At 31.0% G+C, this 20,541-nt stretch overlaps 1 protein-coding gene across 1 annotated transcript in view; it reads left to right on the top strand.

The window, feature by feature from the left end:
- LOC124354968 overlaps positions 1–20,361 on the top strand; it is a 150,524-nt gene extending 130,163 nt beyond the window's left edge. Inside the window, exons 13-24 of the mRNA XM_046805800.1 lie at positions 14–313; positions 1,564–1,769; positions 2,860–2,992; positions 4,499–4,631; positions 5,460–5,560; positions 7,304–7,442; positions 11,235–11,315; positions 11,579–11,627; positions 14,215–14,307; positions 15,974–16,159; positions 18,177–18,248; positions 18,581–20,361. Of these exons, the coding sequence (XP_046661756.1) occupies positions 14–313; positions 1,564–1,769; positions 2,860–2,992; positions 4,499–4,631; positions 5,460–5,560; positions 7,304–7,442; positions 11,235–11,315; positions 11,579–11,627; positions 14,215–14,307; positions 15,974–16,159; positions 18,177–18,248; positions 18,581–18,790 (1,703 nt within the window). The 3' untranslated portion in view covers positions 18,791–20,361. The remainder of the gene's footprint in view (positions 1–13; positions 314–1,563; positions 1,770–2,859; positions 2,993–4,498; positions 4,632–5,459; positions 5,561–7,303; positions 7,443–11,234; positions 11,316–11,578; positions 11,628–14,214; positions 14,308–15,973; positions 16,160–18,176; positions 18,249–18,580) is intronic.
- Positions 20,362–20,541: the final 180 nt, after the last annotated feature.

The following is a 20,541-nucleotide window of genomic DNA, read 5'->3' on the forward strand; positions in this document are numbered from 1 at the left end:
TGCAATATTTCAGGAGACATCTCATCATCTGATGGTGATGGTGGGGATGACGCAGGTGGAGAAGTAGATAAGGATGACCTGAGTGCGGGGGTAGAACTACTCAATCCTGTGGACTCATGGGAGGAGAACTGGCTGTTCCAGCGGCGTCGCCTCAAGACCGGCATGGGAACATGTCAGCCAGTACCAGTGCCAATGTTGGTACCAAATCCCACTGAGGACTGCCGTGCCATGATCGGTGACGTGGACGCAGACGAGATGTCTGACCTATCTGACTGCAGTGACAGCGTGTTGGAGGATCTTCTTGATGGGCCTGGTAACTTTCCATTTAATCTGCTATTTCCCCCCTTTGTTACTTCAACAAAGACTACATGCCAGACAATTATTTACATTCTGTAATGGTTGGAGTTCTTTGATTTAAAATTTTCCAAATAAAGAAGTGGATCTAAAAAACTATTCACTTTTTATCGATTGTTAGATAAAATTTTCTAGTCAACAATTTTCATATTTTATACCAATAATAGATTACACTAGAAGATAGTAAAAGAAACAAGCCAGCATAGCTCTGAAAATGGCTACATACTTAGGTCTACAATTATTGAAATGAAGTATTTAGTTTTATGTAAATAAATTTATTTAGTTCAGTTTCAACAGTTGAGAGTTGAGACTTTTCTAAAATAAAAAAAAATGTCTAACACGTTCATGATTACTTGTATCCCATTGGATACACTTAATCTTTTACAACTGCTTTCACAGCTGTCCTCATGAACCCTGTTGGATACACACTGGGCTATCGTAAAGTGCATGGGGTACATGTTGCTATGTATTTCCTTATTATGTTTGTGTTTTTATTGTTTGCCTGTCACAGTGGTTTGTTAAATTTTATCCCACGCTTAAATAAATCCTCAGACTATCATGTACCCCATTGGGTGCACAATTGCTTAATTTTTAAGTTAAATTAATCTTTTAGGTACCCCTTGAGGTACACGCGATAATGGTGGTACACTACTTAAAACCATTTGTATTTTTATCCTGCAAATAAAATTACTTTTAAAACAAATTAATTTATAACTTAAATGACATATTACTTGCTTTTTTAAAAGCAAATAGTAAATAACCAATTGTTTAAGTTTAAAACTTAAAACTAATAAACTTTGTAAGTTATTTGAGTTTTTTATTTAAATCTGTCATTTATTTAGCCGAAGGTCATATAATGCCATTTAAATATGAGTGAAAGTGTCCTAAAGCATTAAAATGCAATCAAAGCTCATAGATTTCTACCCTGCAGTATAGAATGCATGAGATTTATCAGAATCCAAAGGCATTATGATATTACAACAATAAAAGCTAATATTTTATGTTTTTTACCTACTATTTTCACTTTAACTTCATATATTTCTATGACTGATCAATTTAAATGGCAATGCACATTGTGCATCTATTGGTAACTAAGGTTTTGTGAACTACAAATAATCTCCATACTTCATGTACAAATTTTGGTTACGTAAAATAACTTCTATCCACCACTTAAGATAGTCTCTGTAATTGAATTAATGGTGTTTTCAGATGATAGAAAGTACTTTGAGAGCCAACAAGAGGAGTCGGATGAGGAGAAGCCCATTGAGGTTATTGACAAACAGCGGGAGATCTTCCTACAGTACATCACAGAGGACCTGAACAAACTGATAGAACCGAGGTCAGAGGACCGAGGGCTCTCCCCTGACACAGGACAGAGTGAGACAGTCAGCAGTGACATTGCTCAGGAGGCTCAGGTATTCTCTCTTAAGAAATATCTCATGGTAAATTAAGTTTCAATGTATATTTTAAGTTGATACATGAAACAGTTGTAAATAGTTCTCTTTTTACATTATATCAGTAGATTATCATCAGAATGCTAGAAGATTTTACCAATAAATATCACTGTAGTATCTATTTTCCAATATTAAAATGATGTCAGATTTCATAACAACTCGGAGAAATAAAATAATGCTTTACGAATTTTCAATTTTTAAATCCAGATCATGATATTTTGATGTGTTTGTTAAACTAATAAAATAATACAAATTTTCAATTTTATAAATCCTGTAGATCATGATATTTTTATTACAATGTTTTTTAAACTAATAAATTACAAATTTTAACTTTTTAAATCCAGATCATGATATTTTGATGTGTGTTAAACTAATAAATTAATTTAACTCAAACAAGTGCAATATGTAAGATTACATTTTATAACTTTCTACTGTGTTATGGTGAAGACATTTTTATACAATGTTATTTTAAAAACACATAACATATATGGAAATGTTTATATTTTTATTTATGATCTGAATTTTTATAATTTGTTCACTCCTTTGAACCAGATTGAAGTTGCAAGTCAAAGTGCATATGTATAACTAATAAGAGGACAATTAGTGAATTTGGCAGTTATAACAAAGATATTTATAAATTTTTTTTGTAGTTAATAAGCTTTATTTTGTGTCAACTGTATTTTTAAATTCTATTATCTTTGGATCCAAGATGGTGACTGAAAAAATTATGTAAAATTAAAGTACTTACTACACAATAAGGATGGCAGTGGTATGTTATAAATATATTAAGAAATGTAGAAAAAATGGGGGAAGGACATTAGAATGTCATCCTGTATAAAATAAATGCTTATTTGTTTATGGAAGAAATGTTATTAAAACAATCTAGTTGCATTCTACATGTATTAAATACATGTAGTTGACGCTTTGTGGCTAAATGTGGAATGTTGGTGCACCTGTAGTATCGCAATCTCAATTTACCTGTATTACATGAAGCTGTTTTTTTTTTTTTTTTTTTTTTTTTTTGCTAAAGATGGAATGTTGATATTCACAGGTAACAACAGTAGCTGAAGAACTAACAGTGAAGGACCAGTCGACTGGATCTCCTGAAGAAACAGACAGTTCTCATAGTTACAGTGTTGCTGAGACTCGCAATCTCAATGTACCTATTGTACAAATTGACTCAGGTCAGGACATTTGATTTCAAAGTTAATTTGATGTTTTAGATATAATACAAATAAACCAATATTTATTTCATTGTGTGTTATCTAACATCAATAACACTTGAGAAAATACTATAACCCTCACACTAGCAGTCATAATTTGCAGCACATTTTACTTTCACAAGCAACTAGTACCAGTAAACATACCAACCAAACCAGTACCAGTTTACAAAAACTTGTAGACTTGTAATGTACAAGTCATATGTCCAGACTTTAAACAAAGTCTGGAGGTTGAGTCATAAATTCACATTTTCTACTGTTGTTTCTTTTTTAAAGGTATTTACATAATTTTTCTTTTATTGGCTGCTAAAATTTGAATATTATGTATGATGTAAGTTCAGCAACAAGTCAGCAGTGTGGTTCCTTTTTTGATCATTTTACAATAATTGTATTCTTAAAAAGAGAAAAGTAACAGTTTACTATAATTACTAATAGAGTGAAAAGTTATCCAGATAAGACTAACACAAATAGTACAAGTAAACTATTTAACTGAACCTCAGTACACTTGCCTTAACCAGGTAGGTCCAACTTTAAAACATAAATAAGATTCTGGTTTTATGATTTTATAGAACGTAAATCATGAATTTCTATCTAATGAAAGTGAACAAACTTCTGAAGGTATAAAAAGGTGGTACGAAGAAGAGCTCATGCTGAATATAAATGATATTAGTTCTTGCTTTGAATAACATAAAATGAAATACTGTTTTTTTTTTAATACATTTTGATTTATAACTATCAAACATCTACTATTATTCAAGTAAATCAAATTTTATTTACAGTAGTTTTATATTACAGAGCTTATTGCTCTGAGTAAATTGGTATATAACACTATATGTTTTTATCAATAATTAACTTTACAGAATTAAAAATTTAAAAGTGTACATACAAATTTATTTATTTATTTTTATTTTTAAAATCAAGATAACAGTCAAGGCTTAACCCTTTGTGCTCGAAAGGCCGGCTGCACTGGCCACACCAAGGTTGCAGACAGCTCGTGTTAGTTTTGCCGTAGTTTGTCCTCACAACTCGTATGGCCAGTACAGATGGCTGCACTACTTTCATTGACAGCTCAGTGGCCATATTTGTTGTTAGCCTCTCCAGATTGGAATTATTTTTCAACACGTTATTAGCAAGATAATTTAAAATGTTTAAAGAAGAAATGAAAAATAATTTTAAATTTATTTCTAATGAATCTTTCTAATACAAAGATAAACATACATTTGGGAAATATGTATGTTCATAAGTCTCGCCTAGCAATTAAATGTTTTATTTGTTGTTATGTAATAAAAATCCTTTCGGCATGAAAATTTTAATTATATAATTACTATGTACAGTATGTCATTCAGTAAATTTTTATGAAATAAACCAATAGACAGTATTTGTTTTAGTCAAATACTTATATTATGCTTAGTTTTATAATTCGAAACAGATTGTAGAGTACAGAGTAAAATGTTTGTGACTGTTATGTAGGAGAGGGTTCACTAGACATGCAACAGGACAGTGAATACACAGTAGCATATGCAACAGTTGCGCAAGTCCGACCCAGCTCACAAGAACCCTCACCTGCACCGTCCTCCGCCCCCTCACCCATACCAAAACCAAGGTAAGCACATATATATATATATATATATATATATATATATATATATATATATATATATATATATATATATATATATATATATATATAATATCTACCTAGGTAGATTGTTAAACAAATCATTCAATAATTGAATCCTCATTTATTTTATTTTAATCACTTTGATTTAAGTAAGTTTTAATTCTGTTTTCTATCAATTTAATTTATTTGGAATTGTAAAGAATATAATTTTTTATTGAAGGTTTATCCTTTCATTTCAGATTCATGTGTTATCTAAACATTAATAACTGGACTTTATTGTTATATAGGTTTTTATTTGTGTAAATTCCAATATCTTCTCTTCAAACCATGGACTTTATTACAAGTATCACTTATAAATATTGCTATAAGCCATTTTTCATGGGATATCAACAGCCATATAAATACTACTAAATGTAAAGAATACAATACTTTTCCAAATTATTTTTTTTTTTTCGGACGAAGCCTTTCGAAACCAAAGGTTTCATTATCAGGCGACTCCACAATTAAAAGGGAGAAGATACATGATAATATTCACTTCAATTCAGATGTACTGTGAAGAACATAAGACTTTAAAAATGTTGTAGTACTCATTACACAGGCTTACCTGGCAGGTCTTGGCACATTTTTAGACAAGAATTTCCGACATGTTCAAAAAGTTATTACAACGTTACTGATAACATTCAAACCTACAAAATAAATATCTATAAATTAAAAAATGTTATTTTAACATTTAAATTGTAATATTATAAAATAGATGGTGTTAATTTGAAATCGAACTTAACTTAGTCACATTATTTGTTATCCTACCAGGACTGTACGACCACCCCTTGAGCCTCATGAAGAGCCAACAGATGAAAAATCTGACGAGGAGAGAAACTCGCTTGCTGAACTTTCTCTTCCTCCAAAGCCAGGTAAGGACATTCATTATTACTAACAATTTCCAAAAATTGTGAATTATTTCTTCTGTAATTTGCTGTAAATTGTGTTAACATGTTATGTAACACTGAACCCACTCCACATTTGAATCGGACAGCTGCATCACTTTTAGGGCCAGCGAAGATTTTGTCATTATGATTTATTTAAAGCAATCAATTTTGTATTGGCTGTTATTGAACAGTACAATTTGAGATTGACACTGTAAAATTGTGTTTTTTAATTAATAAATTATTATTATTGCAGTTAATTCTTGTATAAATAGTAAACTTATTGCAAAAGAATATAGAAGGGTCCGAAAGATCGATAGATCATAACGAAACTCTTACTATCCAATTCAACAAACTAACTTTGTTACATGTGTTATTACGTCACATGATGGAATGTCATATGATTGCTCTCAGTTTGTTTACAAACTTTTATTCTGCAATTTTCTCGTTGCCATCATGGTTATTCACAAAATCAATGTAAAAATGGTAAGATTTTATTTTTACCCTTCGACTCCAAAATCAATAGATTTTTTGGACCAAGAGGAACCTGTCTACCAAGTTCCAAGTCTATGAAACCTTCTTATCAAGCGATATCACACTTACAGACAGACAGATAGACAATAACCCAACATTAAGCAGACCCTGTTGGGTTCTTGCTAGTGGAGTAAATTCTTTATTCATATTTAGTTTCTAAATATGAATATTTACAAAAATTACAATCGTCAACGTTGGGTTTTTGTAATCTATATTTGCCTTTGAGTTTAGTGCTTATAAACTGAGGTTACAGATGCCAATAACAAAATGGGAACCTGTGCTTTTTATGTGGCTACAAATCTAAGGGTTTACTATACTGCAATACGTATCAGACCGGGCAGCATTCCTTATATAGGAAATCTCCATTAGATAGGAGTGAATGTATATGAGAATGGCAGAAGCAATCAGTAAACCAGCTTTAGATCATAATGTGTAAACACTAAAGTAGCCCTTGATACATAAGGCTGGCTGAATAGCTTAGCAATCTGGAAGGGTTAAACCTATATTGGAAATAAAAACTACCATAAGCTGAATCTTTTCTCAATCTCCATAATTTATTTTAATTTTCATTATTGATAAATTGTTATTTTTAGAATAAATGTGGGTTTCATGTTAACATTAAGTTCTAATGCTTCTTAAAAAGGTTCATTAAATTAATAGTGATATGAGAAATTATGGATTGTAATGTTAGTTGTGTCTTCATTGTAATGTGCATTCTAAACCACATCCTATTTAACTTGACTTGGTATGGTAATTGGCAATTCCAAATAATAGTTTTAATCCTTTACAGATGGATGCAAATTATCCGCTAAAACTGTGTTTGTTGTAGACAATATATCTGCCAAATCTGAGCAAAGTCTTACCATTGTTTGGTGTAAAACTTTTAAAACCGTATTTATTAGAGGTAATTTACAAATATGTTAATGAAACTTTCATCACATGAATAGAATGATTATTTTTAAAGGAAATTTGACCCAAGCCAAAAAACTGACAAATTTATAACAAGAATTTTGCCACAAACCTAAAAACCTTATTTGCCAATTTTCAGCCATCCACGAAGAGTTAACTATATTAGATAAGATGTCATGTCAATCAAGACCACCTAGCATTTGGAAATGTAACTTCAAATCAGGTTTCAAAAATAATAATAGAAATAATTTAAAATCAAAATAGGTAAATTTTATGTTGTCTGTCCAGGTACTATAGCAGAGCGAGAACATCTGAAGTGGGAGAAGGCACCACCACTAGCTAATAATCCATACTCCAAAGAGAATATCGCTCGGAGACAGAGACAACGCATGTACCTTAGTCGACACAGTAGTAGTGAGAATTCCATGTGAGTAGCATACTCTCAATATTTTGAGTTTTAATTTACAAAGAGCCTGACACATATTTTTTTAAATTCAGTGTAAGAGCCGGCTGTAATAAAATTACCTTGAGTATTTCCTCATAAAACAATATTCCTTATGCAGTTTTAGTTCCTTATTTTTAGTCGTAATGTTATGGGAGATGTCTAATTTACAAGACATAATTAATACGCATCCAATGCTTTTTAGTTTTTTTTCTGTAAAGTGTATACATTTTAAATATTTAAATGATGAAGTATAACAAAGTTTGAGATTTGTTGTGAACAGCCCATAAAAATATTGAAAAAACTATAAAAAGTTTGGATGGGTATTAATTATATCTTTAAAATGAACATCTGCCATAATTGTGCAACTATAAATAAAGATGTAAAATTGCATGAGGGTTAGCATTGTTCTTATGGGAAAAAACTCAAAGTCATTTTACTTCAGCCAACTCTTAATAAGATGTGATAGCAGGAACAAAGGAGTACCTTCTTCATGAGAATGAATAGACAATAGACAATAGACAATACTTCTTTATTTACATGAATAATGTATTCTCCATGAGGTTGGTAATGATGAAGGGTTATACACCAGATGACCATGGTATAAGCTCTAAATGAATGAGTTTGAACATAAAAATAGTAAAATTATAACATCTTTAAAAGTATTTAAATTCATCATGCAGTTCATTAATCTATTTTTTATTAAAAATGAGGAAAAGTAAATCACAATAACAAAGTATGGGATATATCATACATCTTTCTACATTTTAAAGCTCTGAAAAGTTTGGAAAAATTAATAATAATTAAAAATACCGGGCTATTCAATGGAATGGTACTTATGAAGATTATTGCTTTTTTAAATCAAAAACGCAATATTTTAAAGTATAGATACATTTTTTAAATTAGAGTAACTTTTAAGAAATGTTTGTACATAACTATTACTTAAAGGAAATCACTTATCTTATGTACTTATGAGGATTATTGCTTTTTTAAATAAAAAATACGCAATATTTTGAAGTATAGATACATTTTTTTAATTAGAGTAACTTTTAAGTAATTTTTTTAAAGAACTATAATTTAAAGGTAATCAATTATCATATGTGGATAAATATTAAGTAAGGATATAAGGAATAATACAAGCATCAACACAAAGAAAAGAAAACTGTACTTTTATTTAATAGACAACAATCAAAACTCTAAATATTTTACGAATGCCCCAAAGAATAGCAAAACAAGTGAGTGGCATGTGCCGTTTGGTCCAGAATGAGGAAGTACGTCAATTGTTACTACTGAGGTGAACTGATACAGCATAGAACCTATAATTTTACTAATACAATGTTAACAAAGTTAGTTTGAAGTCTTTCAGTTATTCCGATCATGTCTGTACATAATCTAGTTCTGTATTTTGGTGGTATTTAGCAGTAATGAGTAAATATATTTTACATGTATCAGTTTAGTGCGCTAGTGGTGTTCATACACAAATACACACTTAGATATGGCTGTCATAATGTATGACATACTATGTTGTGCACATTGACATAAAGCTTGAATACCTTTTTATTCTGGCATATGTTGGTATAAGATCGCTGAAATTTGTACCATAATAAAAATATTACGGGGTACTATATGTACAAGTTTTTCTCACTTTATTATTACTATTATAGTAGTCATATCCAGCATAAAATTAGTGTTATAGATACAAAGGTAAATAACTGTAAATAAATCATTATCTCTGTAACACTCAGTTTAATAAAATAAAAATATTAATATTTACATTTATCAAAGTTAATTTATTTTCAGTTTTTTGTGTCCAAATTAATGAAAACATGTTATTTCCATCTAAAATAGGCGATAAATTGAAGTTTGTCAGGGAGTTATGTAGATGTTTCCTCTTCTGAATTCTTCTCTCAGTTGCACAACAAAGGCTACAATAATTGGTTTGAGTTTAAAATGTATGCAAGAATACATCTGTTGTACAAATTATTCTTTTTACTATAAAAAGTTGCCCAGCTTTTTCTGAATATTTGACTTTTGGGGTGTTTTGTGCTTAACCATTGCAGATACAAAAAAAGTGACTGGAAATTTTTGTAGACAATTTTAGGCCAATTAGAGCTAGGACCTCTGGCTTTACCAGAATAAGGCACTTAAGAATACTACATGGATCTTGAAATTTTAGAAAAGTTTTATTTTCAAAATCTCCTCTGCAGTTGCAAGACGTATCCTACAATCTCGGCAAATTTCAAGTTTCTAGAATCTCTGACCTCATGAGTTGGTTTGATTGTTAATTTTGTGGGTTTAGCTGAATTGAGAAGTAAGCTATGAGAGGTGATTATTAAAAGTTAGTGGATAGTTTTGTGAGGGAATTAAGCTATCTAGGTTGTATGTTAACTAAAAGCTTTCATTTAACAGTTGTTTGGAGCACAAGCAAAGCCTCTCACTTTTTCATTTCTATCTGTTTGTCTGTCTATCTGCCTGTCTGTCCGCATGATAACTCGAAAACGAACTGATCTAGATACACTTAAAATTATGAATGAAGAAGCTTCATTTCTATATGAGGAACACTGAGTTCAATTAAGGTACAGGTCACTCCATGGGATTTGGCTGAGTGTTGGCGAATGTTTTTACATTGGTCTTACGGATAACTATGATAGTAAAGAGAAAATAACAGAATAAATAACTTTTTTTAACAAACTCAGTATACTCATTTTTCATCAGATTTTAACATGTGACATATTAACAAACATAGCTTATTCATACAGTAAAAAGAAAAAGAGTGGAAATTCAATGTTAAAAATCAGTAAAAATATTTGATTTCACGACAGTCTTTCATTGTAATACCCTCCATGCCTCACCAGAGCTTCTAGTATTTAAAAACTGCTATGAAAAAAAGGAATGTATGATGTGCAAGATACCTCAAGCAATCTTTCATTCCTAGAATTAAAATTTTGCATGAAACTTTATTTCTACATAGAACTTATGGTTAACATCAAACCATGAACTTTGGCTTAGCATCGTTGAAGATAATCACTCAGTAAGCTAACACAATTTTTCTTTTCAGTCTGTAGAACATCTCAAGATTCAATTGAGCTATTGAAATTTTGCATGCAACCTTAGCAAAACCTCATACTTGACACATGGTGTGTCACACTCCTACCTTGTTTTAAAAGGATTTTAAATTTTTCTGGGTTTTGCATTAAAAGTATTTTTGCATTGACATTTAGTACAAGCAGTTAGAGTAGAGCATACATTTGATAATTGCTACTGTAACAATTATCTGTAATATTTTCAGTCAACTGTGTACCTTTGTTTATATTTATACAATTAAATACTACAGTAAAATATATAGTATCACCACGTTTCCTAGATATTAATGTATTACAAGGATAAAGCAACAAGTCTTTAGATGTGTGAGAAAATGTTTTACTTCAAATAAGGTAGTTTAAAAAATGTTTTACATTTAATTGCATAGTTAAAAATTTAAGTATGAAATGTAATTTCAAATAAAAATAGAATGGTTTTCTAACAAAAGTAATATTTTTGTACAAAACTGAAAATCTATAGAATTGTGTAGTCCAGGGCATTATTTCCTTATATAACTCCAATTTGTTAAAACTGTTGTATACTGATATGATTCAACTGAAAACTTGACAACTGTTTTATTAAATAAAAATTTTTAGTTATAGTCTATAATTCTAACTATGCCTCCTTTTTAAAATAAGTATTTAATTTTAAATTGTCAGGGAATATACATTAAACCATTCCAAATTTCATTTTCAGAGAGTTCCCAGAGCTGACTCCTACCAAAGAACCTTCATTGATGGAGATTGACAGCAAACACCGTAGGGACGACTTTAACAAGTCAGTATATATTATTTACAGTTTTTAGCATGCTTACAGTATAAAGATTTCCAAATATTCAACGTTTTTAACAACATTAATTTTTGTTGTTTTTTACTATATAGATATTTTATTTAAAACTATACCATTGAAAATTAATCTTAATTTACTGTTTCAATTCCATCCTAACCTGTACTCAAATGTTCCTGCTGTAACTTTCTTGTTTTACACAAGTAACATCACAGTGTTGAATATGGTTGTCTTAACTGTTATATATGTTGTAGATATGTTCGAGACTACTATGTGAACGTTGCTGAGGACAAAGCAGTGGAGGTGAGTAGTGTAGGATTTGAGGAGGCAGTGTTGAAGGGGGGCTTGTCGCAAGTGAAGTTGCGGGCGATAGGGGCGAGTCCTCAGTTCAAGGTCAATCCTCTGTACGAGGAGGCTAAGGGCTGTGCTGAGGATCACCACACGCGACCGGCACGCAGCAGTCGCTCAGAGTCAGGTTATGCCAGTTCGTTGGAATCTCTGACCTCCTGGGCCCCAGGAGAGCGACTGGCCCCTCCCGCCACCCCCGAGGTGGTGGAACGCACTTTCCTCACCCTCACCACCCTCCGGTCTCAGGATACAGGCAGCTTGCGGTCACGCGCACGTTCGCGCAAGGAAAGGTGCAAGTTTGGTGGCAGCTTGAGGTTAAACAAGTCTGCTTTCTATTGGTGACAGTTTTGTATCTATAGCCTTGCAGTTAGAATAGAAATTTACACCTACTCATCTATGTAGTATTATACATTTTAAGAATTCAAAGAAAAAGGTATACGTTGTAAAACTCAGAACATCGAAAGTACATATTGCTTATTTTGTTTCACAAAAATATTTAACATTCTTACACTTATGTTTATAGATCTGACGTGTTTTAACTAAGACATATAAATGTATTAGGAATTTTACAATTCTTATATGTGATAATTATTTTATTTTATTTACATTTAAGTGCAATTTCAAGATCTGTGTATTAAAACCTTAAATTGTAGTTATATAGATTTACGCTTATTCCTCCATATTAAAACAAAAAACATTTTTGAGAGATTATACATATAGATCTGATTAATTTGCAGTCTTCATTAAAATATAATTTACATAAATATTGCATTACATATCTTTCACTCAAAATAGTATTCTTGCACTTCTCTCTTGCATGCCTCTTAGGTTTACCTTTTGTGAAATTCCAACTATTTTTTTCTAAAAATCTTGCTATGATTACAAATAAGAAAATTAATTATTAATTAATTCAATAAACCAATTTATTTCCTCTTTAAAATTGTAATTATAAACATATGACTCCTTAATTTCATTTTCTTGTGTGTTCCATGATGTTTTTATCCATTAAATTGTCTTGTATGTGATGAAAAACTTAAATATATTTAAACGATACCATTTTGTATAAAAAACTAACAGTATTATAAATAAATTATCAATCAGTTAAACCCTTCACTAACTCTTATATACTATGTATTGTACATTACAGTATATATTTTTACTATGCATGTTATACCACATACAAATTGTATATAAATTGTACAAATTAATATTCTCTGTTACCATGTCATGTCCAACATTGTTACCTTCTGTAGCTTTATTTAGTCAATAAAGTTGTTGTTTGCCAATCCTTAGTTTTAATTGTGTCTTTGCCTTTTCTAAGTTTTGTTAGGCTTCTGCTTTGATTGCAGTTGTTTACATTTTGCTGCATGTAGATCATACTTTACTGTCTGCACTGGCTTTTAATTGTATTAAAGCAAGCACATTTGACTGTCTAATAATTATTAGATTTGAGACTTTTGAATTGGTTTTGGATTTAGAGTAATCTGTATATTTAAAGTAAAAGTATTCTTTAAACTGTTTGGGCGTTGAACCTTACCCAATTCTCTTCCCTTGATGTTGCACCATACATTCAACCAATTATATAACCCAACTCTTAAAATTACAACTTATTCATTGTTTATACGTTTGCTTGAACACCATTCTAGAATCTGAATAATAATTGTACAGCCAATTAAATATGAAGTATTTATGTCAAAAAGTTATTTGTAAAAAATTAATAATCTTCGGAAAATGAACTGCTACATTTTATATCTTATTTGAAAGTATATTTATAATTTAGAAGTTCATTTTAGTTCATGTGTTAATTTGAAAAAGACTTGAGATTGTACCAGAAGATAAGTTGTTTTAATCTTACTTAGTTTTATGTGACAGAAGAGCACTCAATAAAAAATAAAATATTGACATGTTTGGCTTGCTGTCAGTTATTCAAAAAAGGTGATATTGAAAAACTTTTTGAAATTTTTTATGGTGCCTGGCATTTTTTTATTAATAAGATTTGAGTGTGTAAAAAAAGTTGTAAGCTTGGCCATTGTGTACAGTATTTGTCTGCTGGGTTAAATTGTAATGGTGACCAACGTTAAAGTGTATTTTGTTGTAGATTAAGTAGATGAAGTGGTTACTATTAAGATGGATTAAGATTTGAGCAAGGAAGACTGACAGTATCAAAACTTTTGTACTGGGAGTAATACTCTTTAGAATATCATAACAACAAATTGATGTTTTATTTTATGGGACAGTTTATGAACTTGGTATTCTTGTTCATTACTAGATGGGATGTCGATTGTGGGTTACTTATCTGAAAATTTATTTTTACATGAAAAGAGATTTGTCTCTGATTTTGTACAGTTAAAGGAGTTTGTTTTATATTATATACAAAAAGCAGCAGACAAATTTGATTCACAACATTTAAGATTTGTGAGGAACATGTAATTTTGGGAACAGTGATCATGCTTGGACATCCCCCTCTCCCACTCTCCAGGCTATTCTCTATTGTAATAAAAGTAACTAGCAAAGGGGATGCAGACCTAAGGCGTGTTTTCAGGGTCAAAAACAGCCAACTCAGGTGCGGCCATCGTCTGCTGAGCCCAGGCTATCACCATCGCAGACTGCAAAGAGCTGTCCATCTCAACAACAGGTGACATTTTATTATTTTGCTGCAGTTACATGTTAAAATAAGACTGTAATTCTTTGTAACACACTGATTGAGATTATACTATGTCCACGAATTTGTCATGTCGTAAAATCTTTTGCTTGCTCATTTCTTACCTGTTGGAGCATAGCAATGAGGAGAAATATGGCCAAATTGATAGTTTTTTTAAATATGACCAAATTGATAGTTTTTTTTTTTTTAAGTAAAAAAAACATGTAATTTCCTAACTTGTATTTCATTAAAGAAAATGCAATTTTCTTAAACTATAATTAATACACATTCTGTAAACTATGTATATCCTTTTTTAGCCATTTTCTATAAGCTTGGTTACAAAATTGTCCAAAATGCCTCCTTTTACCTTTTCATGGGTAGTCAGTATCAAATTATCTTTATTTATATTATGCACATCAATAAAATAAAATAAATAGTTTCAACTATTACTAAGTTACTTTAATAATTATAGAAATCAAGGTTTCATAACAATGTAATTGTGTAAAATGCTTGAAATGCATAAAATGAACCTTTAATTAAAACTTCAGTTTAACTTCTTGACATCTTCAATACTTTTTATTATTTGTGGAATTGATTTCAGAAATTTTACTACAGAAAAAGAATTTTTTAATGAAATACTCTGAATTATTATGCTTAGGTAAAACTAATTCATTGTTATTCCTAGTGTTATGAGAATGAGTTTTACAATGGCTTATAAAATTAGATTTATAAGAATGGAGTCATCTGATGATGAAGCCTTGATGGTTTCAAAAGGCCTTGTCCAAAAGATAAACTATATTGGAAGTATTGTTTTAATAACATTACTACTATTTTATATCTTAACATGTTTATTAATTTCTGATCAGATACATAAATGTTCTCACTATTGTACATATAATTTTGAACCTGACTTTTTGTGAACAATAAAGTACAAAAAACAGTTTGGTCCATTTAGTATCCTCTATGAATTCTTATTGACTAAAATCTATTCTTATTTTTAACTAACTACAGAATTAAACCAACAAAAACGTACTGTGAAGTATTAGACTCAATGTATTGACCTCACTTTTGTTAAGAATAAAGTGGTGATTTTCAATTTCAATAAATGTAAAAAAACTGTTACAGTGTTTGTATTCAGTAGTATCCGTATTTGTTTAATCAATAAGAACATTTTTTTAATCTACTTGTCCCTTATAAATTATTATGTAAACATTATTTCCATATCTAAATATATACCTTGCATGAAACACGCAAAACACGCAGCTTCTAGATTACACTCACTGTGGAATGTGGCATTCTGTACTCACAGAGTCATTCTGACTCTTGTAGCCCACACAATGACCAAACAGTTCTTTAGATTAATAATGCGTATCTTAACAAGTGGTGTAACTAGAACTTGGTTTGGGGGTGATGGTGAATCTGGCTGGAGACATCCCAACAGGGGTACGGAATACATCCGAATATGAATATATTTAATAAACCTAATTCAAAGTAAAGCATTCAACTGCTGTATTTCAAACACGTTGAATTGCTGTTATATGATTTTTTTTTAATTTTTATTAAGTTTGGCGGTTCTATCTTCCTCATCCCCCCCCCCCAGTTACATCACTGATCTTAATCTGTATTAGCATATAAAGCAATAATGCTATGTGTGAGACAGGTGTCAGTAAGAGTGGAGGTGGAAGTGGCTTTGTCGAAGCCCAGTTCAAGTCCAGGGGTGCCAACCCCCACACAGACAACAGCTCACCACCACCAGGTGACCACAGTTGTTGCACCTGATGATGACTACATCTCCCTCCCCTCTGTCAAGGAGCTAGCCAAACAATTCTCCAGCCCTGACGAGAAGGTATTACAAAAAATTTTAGTTTTTGATTGTCATTCCCTCCCTAGGTCAACGTTCCAAATGTGGCCCATTCATTTTATTTTAATTATCTTGAGTAAAAATGTAATAACTCCAATAATTTTCAAGTATTTGTTAATTCAATTAGATTGCATAAACTTATAAAAATTCAAATTGTCTAACAAAAATAATTTACATCAAAATTGATAGTAAAAATTCCACACTTTATTATGTAAATGTATTACAAATTCAAATTAAATAAAAAAATTTCATTTACAAAGTTAGTTTACAAATATTTCACTCCACTAAACTCCCCATATGAAAGATATGGTTAGGTATAATGTTTGGTTATAAATCACAAAGTCAATTTTTAAAGGTCAATCAAGATTTGAATCACATTTTAACAAAAATTAAATTTAACACATCCACATTTTTGTGTCATCAGTTCAGTCACTGAATTATATAACTTATTAAGTAGAGAGACCAAAACAAAATATATGAACTATAATTTAAAATATTATTTCTCCATGTAAAGTTTTTTAATTAATCTTTTAAAGAAGTAAGACATTTCTTGGTTGATGTTTTAGTAATAGCAAATTAAGGATAACATACTTTTTTCATGTAGTTTTATTAACATTATTATTAATGAATTTTACTCTTTTCTTTGTTTAACATGCCCTACGACAGAAGCATATTAGGAGTAGTCAGTCTCACTCGGTATAAATCATCAGTGAAAGTGTAAAAGCATCTCTCTATTGTTGCAGCTTCAATTCAATAATCTGTAACCATAATTACAATTATTTGCCAACACACACTCCACTTCACAATACAACACAAATTCAAAATTTCCATAAAAGTACAGTACTACTTTCCATTTCATTTCAATATCATACTATTTAAAACAAGGAGTATGCCATACCATGCGTCACATAACAGGCTTTCGCTGAGGTTGCATACAAAAATTTCTATAGCTAACTTCATTCTCAAGATGTCCTGTGGACGGATAAAGGACTGACACCATATTGAAAATAAATCTATAAATCCCCCCCAGATAAAAGAGAAATTGTGTCAGCCTACTCAGTAATAGGCTTCATTGACACTCAGCCAAATTCCATGGTTGGACTTGTGTTGGTCAAAAATTCATTTAGTTTAGTGTCTTTATAAGAGGGAAGAGAAAAAGATGTCATCCTTACACGTCTACTAAATCTTTGGTTTGAAATGGGTTGATGCCAAGGCTATTTGCACAGATTCACTAGTAAAACAGTGGCAAAAATGGGTGACAGGACCATAAATAATTATTGAGTGGAACTCTCATTCACTGGCCAGGGCATCATTCCTTCTTGGATCACTTTATCTTTAAGTCCTTAGAGGATCCCTTTTGCAATATTTCTATCAGGCATTGGCAACACTACCAATGCTATATTTAGTTTATTTCTCCTTAGCTTTCAGCAGCATATCTGGAGGTACAGTCATTAGTCTATTTATCAGAGACTAGTATCCAGACAGTAAAGTCCGGTTGTCTAATGACTATGTAAAGTTTCTTTTTTCTTCTTCCAAACTTCTGTAGAAGAATTTGAGGTTAATATTATTATGCTTCAAGTTCTTACACGTTTACCCATCTTGAAATGATAAGCTAAGGAATTGTCAAGGCCATTGAATATCTGGGTCAGATTAATATCCATGTTCCCATGCCCTTACTTCAGCCATTCTTGTAATCGCCAGTCCAACATTCCTACCAAACTTAGTATGGATATTCAGATGATACAGGAAGGCCAAAATCTAGTTATAAATCTGTTATATCTGAAATTATTTATAGGCACCAACATAAGGAAACAGGACAAAAGTAAAACTATTAATGTCTAGTTACTTGTATTGAAATAATTACTATAATTATTCCAGGAAATGTTTGGTTACAAATTCCATCAGTTTGTGGAATTATGCGCCATGTTCACTTCAGGGTCTGGTTGACTGAAGTGCTGGCTTGTTAATAATAATTAAATGATTGTATCTTTGGTTTTTGCAGATTCCTTCTCCTGCACCTACTATCCCCAGCAGGAAACAGGCGGATTTAAGGCTACATTCACCAGTGAGGCAGGTAAAACTGAACATAGAGTCTTGTTATAAGTTCAATACATATACAGAGTGTTCAGAAAAGGGTGTGGCTGATAGTACTCATCATTCCAAACAAAAAATTTCTTATAAACATAGGTTGAGAAATGTATCGATAAGCAGATGATGAGCCAAGGGTTGTCTGAGTGAGTGGGTAAATCTTTCAATGTGCGGAAACAGATCATGCCCTTCTATTGAAACCAATAAATTTAAGAGATTTCATTTGGAGTTTCTCACATGGCTTGACATTATTATCTATTGAAGATCTCAAAAATCCTGTTCCCACTAAACTATACACTTCCTTGTTACATATTTCAGGTACATAGTCTGACAGCCAGGAACATGTCACGAGAATTCAGGGAAACTCTGAGATCAGTGTCTGTCCCTGTGGTGAAAGTGGCCAGTGACAGCTCGGGTCACGTATCCGAGGACAGTGGCACCGTCTCCCCCACCCCTTGCCCTCCCCCCCGCAAGCTGAAGCTGCAAGATGACATCCAGTTCTGGGAGCAGCTGCGGCAGCAGAGGTAGCCGTATCTCGCTACACCCCCAACTCGTACCTGTCACTCCGTGTTAGCTGTGTCTGGAACTTTGTAGTTACCACTGAGACTATTGTGTTACAAATCATGGAAACCAGTTATTATACTCGTAGATTATTTTCAAAAAAACGTTTTATTGTTACTTCTTATTATTGATTATTCATAAGATACTTAGTTTTGACCATTTTTGAATCCACTTTCTAAATCTAAAACTTGCTATGATTTGGTAATGTCTTACTAAAATTCAGTTTTTTTCAACAATCATGCTCTTGAGCTTTTTATTCTAAAGCCAAATAAAAATAAATTTAGCATTAGTGAGATACTATTTTCAAATACAAAATTAGTTCCCATATCTTGTTTTGTGTCAACTAACAAAATATTCTTTTTCTTACATTTTTTTTTGTTTGGCACTCTATACTTAAACAATATAGGTACTTATATAACATATACAATTTTACATTCCAATGTTTCCTTAAAATTGATATATTCAGACATGGCTATTGAAAAATATGAGTAGTTTTAAACTTTGCTTTGTTTGTATATAGCTTTTGAATAGGTTAAGTTTGTTATAGCCAAATATATTCTATTAATTGTATTTAAATCAAAATATATTCAGATTAAACAACTTGATTTAAATTTACCTGTTTAGTTCAATATTGCAAAAATACTCTCCACAAATTTGTATTGTATATGAAAAAATAACTTGGTTAACATTTTGACTACAGTGGAATTTGCTTGACCACCAACCTGATTATCTGTTAGTCTTGTTTGGTATACTGTACATGTGAAAATGTTAAATGAATTATTTCTCACAGAATCTGTCATAAATTATTTAAGTCAGTTGGCTAATTTGAACCATAATAACTAAGAGAAAAAATCCAGAATTTGGCTCATTCCAACGAACCTGACATTGGAATTTACATGCAACTGTTGTTGGCTGAAAAGTTAGCTGTGATTATTCTTGATCAAAAATTAGTCAATGCAAATAAGTAAAAGTGCCACTGTGTATTTTGTTAAAAAAAATATGAGTTTATAAAGTTAGTTATAATTTTTATGTTGTATTTGTATTGATTGCTTATTATAAATTAATTTTGTTGTACAGTATACTAGTATCCAATATTTCCTCTGATTTTAAACTATAATAATTAATACTGTAGCAATAAATGTGTTTTTTTTTATTAATTTTTACCATTATATTGCTTTTGTTTCAAATTGTCACGCTAATTGCTGTACGATTTCTTAATCCTGGATATATAATAAATGTAGCTATATCACATATGTAAATCCTCCATAGTAGAGATTGACAATAGAAAGTATTTATTTTTCAATTCCTGATATCACCTTTTTGCTGTTTTCTTTTTCAAAGGGGAAAATGTGTAATATAGACTGCTCTTGCTATTTTTTGCCTATACCAAGGAATTTTGTGTACTATTCCTCTAATAACTGCCTAGTTAACTATCTTGTGCCAAAGATGTACAGTTAAAATATAAAATTAGGAAATTTATTTTAATCTAACTATGTGCTACTGTTTATGTAATTCACAATAAATAATTTCATATAAAACAGTTTTATCTCTTCATTTCCTGATTTATTTTCAAACATTTGGGAAATATTACATATTAATAATCAGTTTGATTAACCCTTTGTACTAATTTGCAACTTATGTGATAGTCCTTAAGTTTGCGGGTGGCCATGGCTGTTCTCTACGTCTGGTCCATCAACTCTCTGGGTTGCTCCTAAAGG

Source organism: Homalodisca vitripennis, chromosome 2, assembly GCF_021130785.1.
Source record: "Homalodisca vitripennis isolate AUS2020 chromosome 2, UT_GWSS_2.1, whole genome shotgun sequence".
In the NCBI taxonomy this organism is placed as follows: domain Eukaryota; kingdom Metazoa; phylum Arthropoda; class Insecta; order Hemiptera; family Cicadellidae; genus Homalodisca; species Homalodisca vitripennis.